Source organism: Mobula hypostoma, chromosome 7, assembly GCF_963921235.1.
Source record: "Mobula hypostoma chromosome 7, sMobHyp1.1, whole genome shotgun sequence".
Taxonomy (NCBI): Eukaryota; Metazoa; Chordata; class Chondrichthyes; order Myliobatiformes; family Myliobatidae; genus Mobula; species Mobula hypostoma.
In genome coordinates this window covers 9,793,310-9,808,350 of record NC_086103.1, presented here as the reverse complement: position 1 = coordinate 9,808,350, position 15,041 = coordinate 9,793,310, and the positions used below count along the sequence as shown (strand labels likewise).

The 15,041-nt window shown below is 43.7% G+C and overlaps 1 protein-coding gene across 1 annotated transcript in view; it reads left to right on the top strand.

Moving 5' to 3' along the window:
- Positions 1 to 15,041, top strand: part of LOC134349872 (uncharacterized) — a 343,283-nt gene that overhangs the window by 26,259 nt on the left and 301,983 nt on the right. Inside the window, 1 exon segment of the mRNA XM_063054837.1 lies at positions 226 to 2,842. Coding sequence (XP_062910907.1) covers positions 226 to 2,842 — 2,617 coding nt within the window.

The following is a 15,041-nucleotide window of genomic DNA, read 5'->3' as shown; positions in this document are numbered from 1 at the left end:
CGTGTCTGTAGTTCAAATATCTATAAACCATTCTCCTTTGCAATGTCATTTCAAATGATTTTACCGTTTCCAAAAAAATTCGAAGTTTAAGACGCTAACTGGAGTTCAGTTTTGACAACATTTTCAGTGCAGTTATAGGCTGAGACTCTTTGTGTCGCTGTCTACCAATAAGGAGGTGAAATGCAGCTAGTGATCCACCACCCATCCCCCCATTATCCGGGAAAGGAAGCAAAATAATGGCGGTGTGTGTGCGAACGCAGCGAACCAACTGTTCAACCGATCGTACTTTTTCAACTTATTTCCCGCAATAAGGGTATTGGCTTGGATTTGCTGGAGGATGATGTCAACTAAAATCATTTCTCAGATATTTACAGTCTATCACACAGAAGGAATAGCACAAAGGAACATGCTCTGCATGCACGGAAAGTCGGTGATATCATCCATCTTTCTGCTTTGTGTGTGGAACCTGGTTTCCGGACAGATTCGCTACTCTATTCCAGAAGAGCTGGAACTCGGTGCCTTCGTCGGAGAACTCGGAAAAGATTTGGGTTTGAGTATAAAAGACCTGCAGAGTCGTAAATTTAGAATTGTTTCCTCCGCTTCCAAACAATATTTGGATGTGAATAGCATAAATGGAATCTTATTTGTGAGTGCGAGAATTGACAGAGAACAGTTATGTGGACAGAGCAATAACTGTGCATTGCTCGCGGAAGCCGTGATTGAAAATCCTGTGGAACAGTACCGAGTGGAGGTTGAAATTCTGGATGTGAACGATAATTCCCCGATTTTTCAGAAAAGTGAAATACGTTTGAAAATATCAGAATCTGCGATACCAGGAGCACGTTTTCTGTTAGAGGGCGCGAACGACCTGGATGGAAGAAATAATTCTATTCGTACGTACCAGCTCACTAAAAATGACCATTTTACATTAGATGTACAAAGTCTTGGGAAGTGGAAGTTACCCGAATTAGTGCTACAGAGCAACCTCGATCGGGAAAAACAATCAGTATACAATTTATTACTGACTGCTATTGACGGCGGTGCTCCAGAAAGGTCAGGTACTGCTCGAATAACAATTGATATCTTGGATGTTAATGATAATGTACCAGTTTTTGAAAAGTTGATGTATAGTGTTAGTCTAATGGAGAACGTGCTGCTAAATTATTTGGTGATTAAGCTTAACGCGACTGATTTAGACGAAGGTACAAATGGCGAAGTCATTTATTCTTTCAGCAGTTACAATGAGCCAAGAATAACTGAAATATTTACGATTGAACCCAAGTCTGGGGAGATCCGTACAAAAGAAATGTTGGATTTTGAAGAAGCTGATGTTTATCAGATTCATGTAGAAGCGAGAGACAGAAGTGTGCAGTCATTATCTACACATTGCAGTGTGCGGGTGGAGATCGCAGACGTCAATGACAACACTCCTGAGTTAACAATTAATTCTGGGGCTGAAACAATCAGTGAGGATGTTCCGACGGGAACTTTAATCGCTTTGATTGGTGTAACTGACCGAGATTCCAATAAAAATGGATATATCGATTGTTCTATTTCACCCACTTTACCCTTTGACCTGGAATCTTCCTTTACTAATTCTTACAGACTCGTCACAAACGCAAAACTGGATAGAGAAACTGCTCCTCAACATAAAATAACTGTAACTTGCAAAGATCGTGGGATCCCACCGTTATCGACCATCCGGACAATTGTGGTAAATATCTCAGATATAAATGATAATACGCCACGCTTTACGCAGCCGTCCTACACGGCCTATGTGGCGGAAAACAATGAACCTGGCAGTTACATCGGATCAGTGACAGCTCTGGATCTTGACACTGATCGAAATTCACAGCTGTTTTACACAATTCTGGAGAACCAGATTGAATCAGTCCCCGTATCATCCTATCTCTACATTAACTCAAACAATGGAAGCATCTATTCAATCCGACCATTTGATTACGAGCAATTTAAACGTTTTCAGTTTCACGTTCGAGCTCAGGATTCCGGCGTACCATCACTTTCAAGCGACGTTACAGTGAAGGTGATAGTCTTGGATCAAAATGATAATCCACCTGTCATACTATCAAGTCCAACCGAAGGCAATACCAGTTTGCGTGTCCCGCGATCTGCAGATCCTGGATATTTGATAACAAAGGTCATTGCTTTTGACGCAGACTCTGGTAAGAATGGAAAACTTTCTTATGAAATTCTACAGTCCAGTGATCCGGGTCTCTTTGCAGTTTCATATAGTTCAGGGGAAGTAAGAAATGTCAGGCGATTTAAAGATAGCGACGCAACGGCTCAGAGACTGGTTGTCCAGGTGAAAGATAACGGTTATCCCGCACTCTCTACCACCGCCACCTTTATGTTGACAATAGTTGAGGAACAGTCGGAGGGTCTGGTGGACGTCAATGAAGCGAGTGACGATTTGGAAGACACGCAGAGATTGTCCTTTTATATAATAATTACTTTGGGAGCAACATCTTTTATTCTTTTAATCGTCATAATTGTCCTTGTTGTGGCTATTTGCCCAGTGGGCACCAATCCTGCTTCTCGACGTGCCTGCACCACTAAGTGTTGCAGCAGAAGAGATTTGGAATATGACAATTCGACAGTTAACATGCGTATTGTGCCGGATTCCCACTTCCTTCCCAGTATCCTTGAGATTCAGGGAAATGGATCTCTTTCCGGAACACACTCCTATAAAATTCGTTCCACGAAGGAACCAATGGAATTACTTTTCACACCATTCGGTCAGCAAATGCATGGAACCATTGAAAAGTGCTCTAAATATGTGCCAGCAGAAAATACAAAAGCGAGGAACAGTCGGTCGGATGGGGTAAGTGTAACAGAATTGTCAGAAAAAATCAGTGGTGTAGCAAAACGCTACCCAAAATTCCAAGTATATAATAACTTTTATATGCGGTTGAATTCCTTTTGTATTTGTTTCAGATATTGATAATTTATATTTAAGCCGATCTTACGATAATATTACTTCTCAATTTCTCAAACGTATCTATTGCACCTGATCTAACCGAGCAATAGAACTTATAAGTAACACACACACAACGCTGGAAGAACTCAGCAGGCTTGGCAGCATCTATGGAATAGAGTAAATTGTCGACGTTCGGGACGAGGCCCTTATGCAAGACCGGCCCTGAATAAGAGCGTCGGCCCGAAATGTCGACTGTTTAACCTTTTCCATAGATACTGTCTGGCCTGCTGTCTTCCTCTAGCATTTTGTGTAGGTTGCTTTGGATCTCCAACATCAACTGATTTTCTTATATTTGTGAATACAACATAATCAACGTTCAGTGAAAGCCTTGTAGCTTCACGGTACATGTCCTCCCATGTTTCGAAGTATAATTCACATCAGTTTAGTTTTACTTCTAATCCGACTTAAAATACTCTATTCCGACTTCTCCAATTCCTATCAAAATAATTTGTTCTCTGAAATCAGATACCCAAAACTATTGTAATCCTCAATCTCTGATCTAAGTCGTATTCTGCAAACTTATAGTATTGCTCAGCTGCAGCACCATCTGGGATCACGCAATGCTGCTGAAATGCTGGCATCAGCACGACATTGCGGGAGATTATTTCAGACTGTGTTGCTGACAAAAAAAAACTCCTGTAGGTTGTCACCCAACCTACACTCAGTTGTTAATAATCTGTTATCCACATTCGTGGCAAGTATCACTTACACATGAATAATTGGCTCACCAAATGCAGATTCATTTTAGCACTTAACAAAGACCTCCGGAAAAAATAACAATTAATTAGCACGAAGATGAAGTGAACCTAATTTTAGGAGTCATATCTCGTTCAAGTAAAATATTGTTGGAAGTTCGTGTACAAATATTCCAACCACAAGACATCACTTTGAGAGTTTCTCACGACAATGCTAACCGTCTATAACTGCTTAATAAAAGGCAGTCCTTTAATGAAAAAGGCCATTTGATGAATGTTCAATAGTTCACACTGTTGCCACAACGTGATATTCACTTTTACACAGAAATGCTGGATCAGCCAAACAAATAACTTTATGACATAATTTTAAAGTTACGTCAGAGACAGGATATGCCGTAGAGAGTGATTCACCTATTTACAAGCAGTCTTACTAGGATCAACGAGATAAAAATAAATCAGCGAAATTGGGATAATCTTTACTTCAGTAGTTCAGGTTTATCATCGCTCACATATGTCATTTTTTTGCGCAGTAGTAAAGTGCAATACATGATGTATAAGTATATATAGCGAAATGTGCCTAAGATATTTGCCCAGTACTGTAGGAGCGGAATTAGACTATTCCGACCATGGAATCTGCTCCGTATTCCATCATGGCTGCCTCAAATTCGGTCTGTGGTCAGGGACAAGAGGGTGTCACTGCAAGTGAGGCGGGTAATGGATTCAAAAGATAATAGTGGACGAGCCTCAGCGCTTGAGCTAGTCCGACAGGTCTGAGATTTTCTTCTCCCTGTGTGGATGGGAATGGGGCACTGTAGAAAGGATGAGTAACCTGACTGTGGCATCGTAGTTCAAAGAACCATTCAATGGGGGTGGGGGAGAGCGAAGAGAAATACAGTATAGTCAGGGAATAGACAGAGTTCTCTGTCGTGAGGATAGAGCGTCCTGACGGCTGTGTTGCCTGTCTGGTGCCCAGGTTCGGGGCATCTTACTTGACCTGCAGAGGAATCTGCAGTAAGAGGGGAAAGATGCACTTATCGTGATCTACGTGGGTACTACGACATAGGTAGAACGAGGGAAGAGGTTCTGCTGAGGGAATTTGAGCAGCTTGGGACTAAATTAAAAAGCAGAACCAAAAAGGTGATAATCTTTGGATTTCCGCCTGAGCCACGTACAAATTGGCACAGGGTCAAGAAGATTAGAGATTTAAATCTGTGGCTCAAGGATTGATGTAGGAAAGGTTTATTGGAATGACGAAAAAAAAGAAAATCTGCAAGAGTTTCGACCCGAAATGTCGACTGTCCTTTTGTCCTATAGATACTGCCTGACCTGCTCAGTTCCTCCAGCATTTTGTGTGAACTGTTCCAATGGAACGGGCACCACCTGAACCGTGATGGGTCATGGATACTAGTGAATCACAGTGGGGCTGTGGATAAAGCTTGAAACTAAATAGTATGGTGGTGGTGGTTGTGGGTTCAACAGACTGCAGAAGTACGTATAAAGTAAAACAGGAAAGTGTGGATAAAGATAAAGTAAAAACAAAAATAAGAGAGAAAAGTAAGAGTGGAGTGAAGAAAAGTCAAGTACAAAATAGAAAAAGAATCCAAGATTTTAAAAGCACAATGAGTATTAAGCACTCTATCTAAATGTCCGTAGTATTCGAAACAAAGTCAGTGAACTTGTGGCACAAGTCAGTAAAACGGGGTAGATTTAGTAGCTATTACAGAAACGTGGTTACAGGGTGGAGAGGATTGAGAATTAAATATCCAAGGATATCAGGTAGTACGGGAAGATAGGGAGGAAGGTAAAGGACGTGGGGTAGCGTTATTAGTTAAAGATGAGATCGGGGCGACAGTGAGAGACGATATAAGATCTAAGGAGCAGAAGGTTGAATCCGTCTGGGTAGAGATTAGGAATAGTATAGTGAAAAAAATCACTGGTGAGAGCTGTCTGTTGGTCACCGTATAATAACATTACAATGGTACAGGCAATAAACAAAGAAATATCCGAGGCATGTAAGAACAGAACAGCAGTTATCGTAGGGGACTCTAATTTGCACGTAGATTGGGCGAATCATGTTGGTCAAGGCAGTCTTGAGGAGGACGTCATGGAATGCGTCCTTAATAGCTTTCTTGAACAGCATGTGACTGAAACTACATCTTATCTTAGATCTGGTTCTTGGGAATGAAACAGGTAAAATTAGTGAACTTGTAATTAGAGATCCTCTTAGAAAGACTGATCACAGTATGATTGAGTTTCCCATATAAATGGAGCGTGCAATAGTTGGCCAGTGTAGACTGGGAACAGAAGCTATATGGTGGGACAGTTGAGAAACAGTGGAAGACATTCAAAGAGATTTTTTTGCGGTACTCCACAGAAGTATATTCCAATTAAAAGCAATGACAGTAAGAGTTGGGAAAGCCAGCCTTGGATAACTAAGGAAATAAAAGAAAGCATCAAATTAAATACTCGTGTGTACAAAGTCGCCAGGAGTAGTGTGAAATTGGAAGATTGGGAAATCTTTAAAAAGCAACAATGAAACACTAAGCGAGCAATAAAGAAAGGGAACATAGATTATGATAATAAATTAGCACAAAATATGAACACGGATACTAAATTTTTTATAATTATATAAAGCAGAACATGTTGGTCCCTTGGCCAATGAGAAGGGGGAATTGATATTGGGTAATGAGGAAATGGCCGAGCTTTGAATGACTATTTTCTTTCGGTCTTCACAGTGGCGGACAGGTCTAACATGCCAAAGATAGAAGTTATGGTGCAATGGGAGGTGCGGACCTCAATACAATAGCTATTACTAAAGAGGTAGTTTTGAGCAAACTTGTGGGCTTGCTGATAGATAAGTCCCCAGATCCTGATGGAATGCATCCCAGAATATTGAAAGAAATAGAGAAAGTTTTAGTGGAAGCTTTGGTGATAATTTACCAAAATTCTCTGGACTCTGGGTAATCCTGGCGGACTGGAAGATGGCATATGTCATGCCACAGTTCCAAAAAGAGATGTAGGCAAAAAAGTAACTATAGGCCTGCAGTTAAGAAGATGCTTGAAGCTATCATTAAAGAAGAAATAGATAAGAATCTGGAAAGAAATGGATCTACCAGGCCTACACGATGTGAATTCAGCAAAGCCAGGTCCTGTTTGACAAACTTGCTGGGGTTCTTTGAGGCAGGGGTTGGTGCTGGGCCCGCAACTATTCACGATATACATTAATGACTTGGAAGATGGGACTGGGTATAGTGTAACTTCTTTGCAGGTGACACTAAATTGAGTGGAAAAGCCAATTGTGCAGAAGATAAGAAGAGTCTGCAGAGAGCTATAGATAGGTTTTGAGTGGGCACGGGTCTGGCAGATGCAGTACAGCGAAATTATCCACTTTGGAAGGAAAATCGAAGATCCAATTATTATTTCAATGGTAAAAAATGCTGCAGTGCCGAGGAACTTGGGATTACTTGTTTATGAATCACAAAAGGTGGTAGCAGGTGCAGCAGGCTATCAAGAAGACAAATGTTGTGTTGGCCGTCATTACTAGAGGGATTGAATTTGAGCAGGGAAGTAATGCTGTAACTGTACAGAGTATTAGTGGGGCCTCACCTGGATTACTGCGTGAAGTTCTTGTCTCATTACCTGGCGAAGGATATACTGACTTTGGAGTTCGAGCAGAGGAGGTTCAGCAGGTTGATTCCAGAGATGAGGGGGTAGACTATGAGAAGAGATGGAGTCGCCTGGGACTGTACTCGCTAGAATTCGGAATAATGAGAGGAGATCTTATAGAAACATATGCAATTATGAAAGAGACAGATAAGACAGAGGCAGGAAAGTTGTTTCCACTGGTAGGTGGGACGAGAACGAGGGAACATGGCTGAAAGATTCGGGGGAGTAGATTTTGGACGGAGAGAAGGAACTGCTTTTCCCGGAGAGTGATGATTCTGTGGCATTCTTTGTTCAATGAAGCAATGGAGGCTACCTCGGTAAATATAGTTAAAACAACGTTGGATAGAATTTTGCATAGCAGAGGAATTAATGTTATAGGGAAAAGGCAGGTAGGTGAAATCCAATTTTCCTCTCAGCCCCAAAAGTCAAACTTCTAAATAGAGTATAAAACATAGAAAATCGAACAGCATAGGCCCTTTGGCACATCATGTTGAGCAGATCGTTTAAACATAGGACCATAAGATATAGGAGCAGAATTAATCCGTTTGGCCCATCGTGTCTGCTCAACCATTTCATCATGGTTGATGCAATTTCTTTTCAGCACCAACTTCCTACCTTCTTCCCATATTCCTTCATGCCATGACCAATCAAGAATCTATAAACCTCTGCTTTAAATATGGACAAATATTTGGCATCCACAGGTCCCTGCAGCAAACGATTCCACAGATTCACCACGGTCTGTCTGAAGAAATTTCTCCTTATCTCCGTTCTAAAAGGACGCCCCTCAATTCTGAAGTTGTGTCCTCTGGTCTTAGACTCTCCCACTATAGGAAAAATTCTCTTCACATCCACTCTATCAAGGCCTTTCATCATTTGATAGGTTTAAAAACAGTTACCTCTCATTCTTCTGAGTTATAGTGAATACAGGCCCACAGCTACCTGACGTTCTTCATATTACAAGCTGTGAATATTTTTCTGAACCTCCTTTGAACTCCCTCCAGTCACAACATATCCTTTCTCAGATAAGTGGCCCAGACCTTCACACAATACTCAAAGTGATAATTCACCAGTGCTTTCAGAATTATATCCCTGCTTTTGTATTCTAGTCCTCTTGAAATGAATTCTAAAATTGCATTTTCCTTCCTTAGCACAGACTCAACCTGCAAACTAATCTTTGGAGAGAATCTTGCACAAGGACTCACAAGTCCTATTTCAGCTCCATGTTTTTTTTTGTATTTTTCTTTCCATTCAGAAAATAGCCAACCCTTTATTTGTTCTGCAAAGTGCATGATCATATGCTTCCCGGCATTGTATTCCATTTGCCCTTTCTTTGTCCATTTTTCCAACCTGTCTAAGTCCTGCAGCCTCTCTTCTTCCTGAAAACTACCTGCATATCCACCTATCTTCACATTGTATACAAACTTTGCAACAAAGCATTCAATTCCATTATCCAAATCATTAACATATAACTTAATAATAATCTGTGCTAACACAGACCTCTGTGAAAAAAACAGGAGTCGCCAGAAGCCAATCAAAAAAGGATCTATTTATTCCCAATCTTTGCTTCCTCCCAATCAGCCACTGTTTTATCCATGCTAGAATCTTTCCAGTAATGCAATGAGCTGTTATCATGTTAAATAGCATCATGTGCGACACCTCTGCAAAGGTCTTCTGAAAATCCAAATACACAACATCCACTACACTTACTTGTCCATTCTACTTGTCATTACTCAGTGAATTACAGCAGATATCTTAGGCAAGATGTCCCCCTTAGCAAACGTTGCTGACATTGGCCTATTTTATCATGTGTCACCTCGTACTTTGAAACCACATCATTAATAATAGACTCCAACATCTTCCCAACCACTGGTCAAGCACAACGGCCTATAATTTCCTTTCTTCTTTCTCCCTCCTGTCTTAAAGGGTGGAGTCACATTTGCAATTTTCCAGTCCTCTGGAGCCATTTCAGAATCTAGTAATTATTCAATGATCATTACCTAGCGTCCACAATCTCTTCAGCTACCTCTTTCAGAACTCAGTGGTGCAGTCTGTCTAGTCCAGGTGTTCTGTCGTCAGCCCTGTTAGTGTGCCCTTCCAATCAATTTTGTCCAGCTCCAATCACAAGCCTCTATAATTCTCTTTATTCCACATCTGATCTTGGCTTCTCGTCTCAAACTGCATGGTGCTTCTTCCATATTATTATCGGGGAGAGGAGGGAGAAGGGAACGTCGACTCAGACATTGGGAGGCCTGCTTCGGGCATTTTCATGCTTTACAAGGCACAGATTGGAAGTCTGTGTGGGGCGCCACTCCTCGCACAGAGCAATGTGTGGTTAAGTGCCTTGCTCAAGGACACAAACACGCTGCCACAGCTGAGGCTCGAACTAGCGACCTTCAGATCACCAGACGAACGCCTTAACCACTTGGCCACATGCCCAACACAAATATTATTATCAATGCCTCTTAAGTGTTCATTTAGCTTTAGTTCCCTAATCAAATCGGCGTGGTTACGTTACACCCAATCCAGAATTACCATTCCATTAGTCGGCTCAACCATAAGTTGTTCTATAACGCCTTCTTGTAGGCATTCTACAAATTTCCCCTCTTGGGATCCAGCACCAACCTGATTTTTTCAATCTCTTTGCATCTTGAAATTCCACATGATTATCACAACATTGCACTTTTTACACGCCTTTTCTATGCCCGTTGTAATTCATAGCTCAGATATTGTCTAGTATTGATGGGTCTATCACGCATCAAGGTCCTTTTATCCTTTCAGTTTCTAAACTCTCCCCACTAGAGTACACGTGGACCCTGCACAGATTATGGAAGAAGAGATGCTTGCTGTCCTGAAGGAAGTTAGGGTGAATAAATCCCCTGTGGGAGGAGAGTGCACAAATTGTAGGAGCCCCTGCAAAGGTATTTATAACACGCTTTGCCACAGATGAGGTGCAGAAGATTGGAGGAGAGCTAATACTCTTTATTGTTTTAAAGAATAACACAGAAAATTATAGGCCGGCGAGCCAAACGTCAGTAGTGGAAAGGTTATTGGAAGGTATTCCAAGGAAACGGATATATAATTATTTGGATAGACGGGGACTGATTAGATATATTCAGCATGGTTTTGTGCGTGGTGAATCATGTTCAACCAATCTTTGGAGTATTTCCAGGAAGGCACCTGGGAAGTTGATGAAAGCAAGGCAGTTAATACTGTCTGCATGGACTTTAGTAAAGCCTTTGACAAGCTTCCACTTAGGAGGTTAGTCATAATTATTCAGTCGCTTGATATTCAAGATGAAGTATTAAAGTAAATTAGATCGTGAATTCACGAAGTAGTCAGAGAATGGCTGTACATGGTTGACCCTCCGACTGTAAGCCTGCGACTAGTAGTGTAGCACTCTGTTCCGTGTTATGCCCGTTGTTGCTTGTCATCCATATCAATGACCTGGATGATGATAGTGTCGTAAATTCTGTTGACATCAAGTTTGGAGGAGCAGTGGACAGCGAAGAAGACTATCAATGCTTGCAGCGATACCTGGACCATCTGGCGGAAAACGACACATAGAATTTAATGCAAAGAAGTGTGAGGTGTTGCACTTCCGGAGGACCAACAGTGGTACATAGGTCTTACAAGTTAAGTGAAGGGCAAGGGTCTCCAACCTTTTTTGCACCGCGGACCGGTTTAATATTCACAATATTCTTGCGGACCGGCCGACCGCGGGGGGCGGGGGGTATTCAAATGGGGTTAAACTCGCCTCAGCATGTCGTTTACAGTTAGGGTTGCCAACTTTCTCACTCTCAAATAGGGGACAAAAGTAGCAGTCAAATACGGGACATGGCGAGCACATGGCGTTTAACTGCGACGAAGGTACTCTCATGACCATAGAGAAACATACCATTAAGAAAGTCTTTGACTACAAGTACCTCGGGTCAAGAATGATGAGTTCGGAGAAGGACATAAAGATACGGAAGGCGCTGGCGTGGAGGGCTATGAATGACATGAAGGAAATCTGGAAGTCGAACCTGACCAGAGGGCTTAAAAAAGAGGATTTTCATAGCAGTCATAGAGTCCACTCTCACGTACGGATGTGAGACGTGGACACTCACCAAGACGGTACGAAAGTCTCTAGATAGTTGCTATACACGAATGCTCCGGATGGCTCTTGATGTGAGTTAGCAACAGCACATGACGAATGTTGAGCTCTATAACAACCTAACGATGCTCTCCACTAAAATCGAAGCGAGAAGACTGCAACTAGCGGGGCACTGTCTACGCCACCCCGAGCTATCTGCCAGCCTAGTCATTATATGGGAGCTCAAGCATGGGAGGATGAACCTTGGGCGCCCTCCCAAGACTATGGTCAACACGCTCCTAGAAGTCAGCGGCGCGGCTAATGAAGATGAACTGAAAACACTGATGAGGGCGTGGGAGAAGTGGAGAGTCCGTCATCCTGCCCTACGCCGGCCCCCTAGGCCTGAGTCGACGTAATAGTAGTAATGTGTTTACCCCTAGAAAGATTGCCATGACCATGAAGCCTTGCGCGGGCACCTGTGTGCGGATGCGTGACGTGCGCATATGTGACGTGCGCATGCGAGTACCTGCCGATCTTTTCCCCCCAAAAATCGGTTTTGGCTTAATCTTCCCGATAACACTGTACATACATTATTACTACTTTATATCGGCTGTGTATTTATCATATAATCCCTGCTTTTGATATATGTTAGTGTTATTTTAGGTTTTATGTGTTATTTGGTATGATTTGGTAGGTTATTTTTGGGTCTGGGAACGCTCAAAAACTTTTCCCATATAAATTAATGGTAATTGCTTCTTCGCTTTACGCCATTTCGACACGAATGGTTTCATAGGAATGCTTTACCTTAGCGGGGGAAATACCAGGCAAGGGCGGTCCCGTATGGGACAAACCAATTTAGCCCTATATACTGGATGTCCCAGCAAATCCAGGCAAAAACCCTATCTTCAAGTTCAACAGTGCGTGACAGGGAATGAGGAAATGTGCAGCTGACTCATATCGTTTCCTCGCGGCCCGGTGGTTGGGGACCGCTGGCGTAGGGTACCGAGGAGTACGGAAGAAAAGGGGGATTTGCAAATACAGATCCTTAATTCTTTGAAAGGAGCGGCACAGGAAGAGAAGGTCCTAATGAAACCCGAACTGAACACATATATACAGATCAATACGTGTCTAATAGCGCACGCCCAATAACGTGTTTCTACGACATAAAATAGTCCCATATTATACAGTAGGCTATATGGTACACTCCTCCCCTTTTATTTTAAAAGTGTATCAACTGTTTTTTTTTTAAGTTAACAGGGGCACTACGCTAAACAAATACTGTATGTGTACCCCTAATATACAAACGCCCACCAACTGTTTAATTAGTAATTTAATAATATGAAATTATAACAAAGTATAACGAGGTGAGGCTGCAGACAGGAGACAGGAGACAGGAGACAGGAGACTTGAGGCGAGGAGAGGCGAGGCTGCAGACAGGAGACAGGAGACAGGAGACAGGAGACTTGAGGCGAGGCGAGGCGAGGCTGCAGGCTGGAGACAGGAGACTTGAGGCGAGGCGAGGCTGCAGGCTGGAGACAGGAGACTTGAGGCGAGGCGAGGCTGCAGGCTGGAGACAGGAGACTTGAGGCGAGGCGAGGCTGCAGGCTGGAGACAGGAGACTTGAGGCGAGGCGAGGCTGCAGGCTGGAGACAGGAGACTTGAGGCGAGGCGAGGCTGCAGGCTGGAGACAGGAGACTTGATGCTAGGCGAGACTGGAGGCTGGAGACAGGAGACTTGAGGCTAGGCGAGGCTAGAGCCTGGAGACATGAGACTTGGCTCCTCCGGGGCAGGGCGCGGATCACCTGGGCAGAGCGCGGATCTCCTGAGCAGGGCGCGGATCTCCTGGGCAGAGCGCGGATCTCCTGGGCAGAGCGCGGTTTACCACCCAACAGAGGCAAGGGACAGGAAGGGGCAGAACCACCCCAGGTAACGGCGAGATGGCCTGGCTTACCTGGGCGGAGGCAAGGCACGGGAGGGGACAGAACCAACCCCAGGTAACGGCGAGACGGCCTGGCTTACCTGGGCGGAGGCAAGGGACAGGAGGGGACAGAACCGACCCCAGGTAACGGCGAGACGGTCTGGCTTACCTGGACGGAGGCAAGGGACAGGAAGGGAGCTAGGAACAGGGTGGCTCCAGCACAAAACTGCAGGCAAGGCGAGGCGAGGGTTTCCAGCAAGACAAGGTAAGGGTTTCAGGAGACAAAACAGAAGGCAGACGAGGGATAAGAGAAGTAAGGACACGAACAATCCAGCAACCACGCCCTGGTCTCCGGAGGTATTTATACAGCCAGCCCCAATTAGCATCAGCTGTCTCAATTATCTCAACAAGGACAGAGACAGGGTAGAAAGGAAAACCTGGAGCAAGGGTCGATGGACCGGACCGTGAACCGGAATACGGACTTCACGGACCGGACTATGACAGCAAGGTGTTGTTGAGTTTTTCACCTGAGCATCCAGGACTTGATCCACATGATGCCTCCATACATTGTCTCCCACCTGTACTCTACACATCAGTGTCCCGTCTATGGCGGAAATTATACCCGGCTGCCAGTTTTCAGTCCGGCAAGAACTGGCTGTCCCACATTGAAGCTTCGCATTGACTTAACATTCAAAAGTTTGAAGTGTCTGTTCTCTACATTACGCCGTACATTTGGTTTGAGAAGATCCATGCGGGACGTCAGGTGGCTGTTCAGAAACATCATTGCTGGAGTCTGGTTAGTGGTTGTATGTACTGCATTGCGAAAGGCTAGTAGGAGGCTGTCTATCTTGTCTTGTAGTGGTCGATTTTCGCTGTCCCTTGCCTTAAGGGCTTTCTTGAAAGTCTGTACAAATCTTTCTGCCAAGCCATTTGTGGATGGATGGTAAGGGGCCGATGTAAAGTGCTTGATTCCATTGTACTTCAAAAAACTTTTGAATTCTTCAGAGACAAATTGTCGTGCATTGTCTGTGCAGATTTACTCTGGTATGCCATTCCTGGCGAACATGGTACTCAGTATTGTAAAGGTCTTTTTCGATGTCGTTGACTTCATTTTGATTACCTCTGGCCATTTGGAATGTGCATCAACGGCGATTCAAAAGGTAAGAGTCCATGATTGGTCCAGCAAAGTCAATGTGCACTCGCTGCCATGATGCGGAGAGCCACTCCCACGGATGGAGAGGGGCTTGTGGTGGTGTGTTCTGGATCTTTTGACATCCAGAGCAGTTCTTGGTCACGTTCTCAATTTGTTTATCGATTCCTGGCCACCACACATAGGCACGGGGAAGACCTTTCATCTTCACGGTACCCATGTGTCCCTCGTGCAGTTCCTCCAGCACTCTACTGCGTAACTTGGGAGGAATCACAACTCGTGAGCCACACATCAGTGTTCCCCGACACAATGACAACTGCTCTTTCCTCGCTGACAGAGCTAAAAACAGTGTTTTTCCCCGCGCTGACCACCCCTTTACCGTGATGTCATACACTTTTGACAAGGGAGAGTCATTGTGTGTTGCCCTTTCAATGAGTCTGTTTGTTACTGGTAATTTTTCAACTATTGCTGTCTGAATGATCCATGCTGAATCTATTTGCGTAGTTACCTCGGAAGTGGGCAGTGGTAAACGTGACAAACCA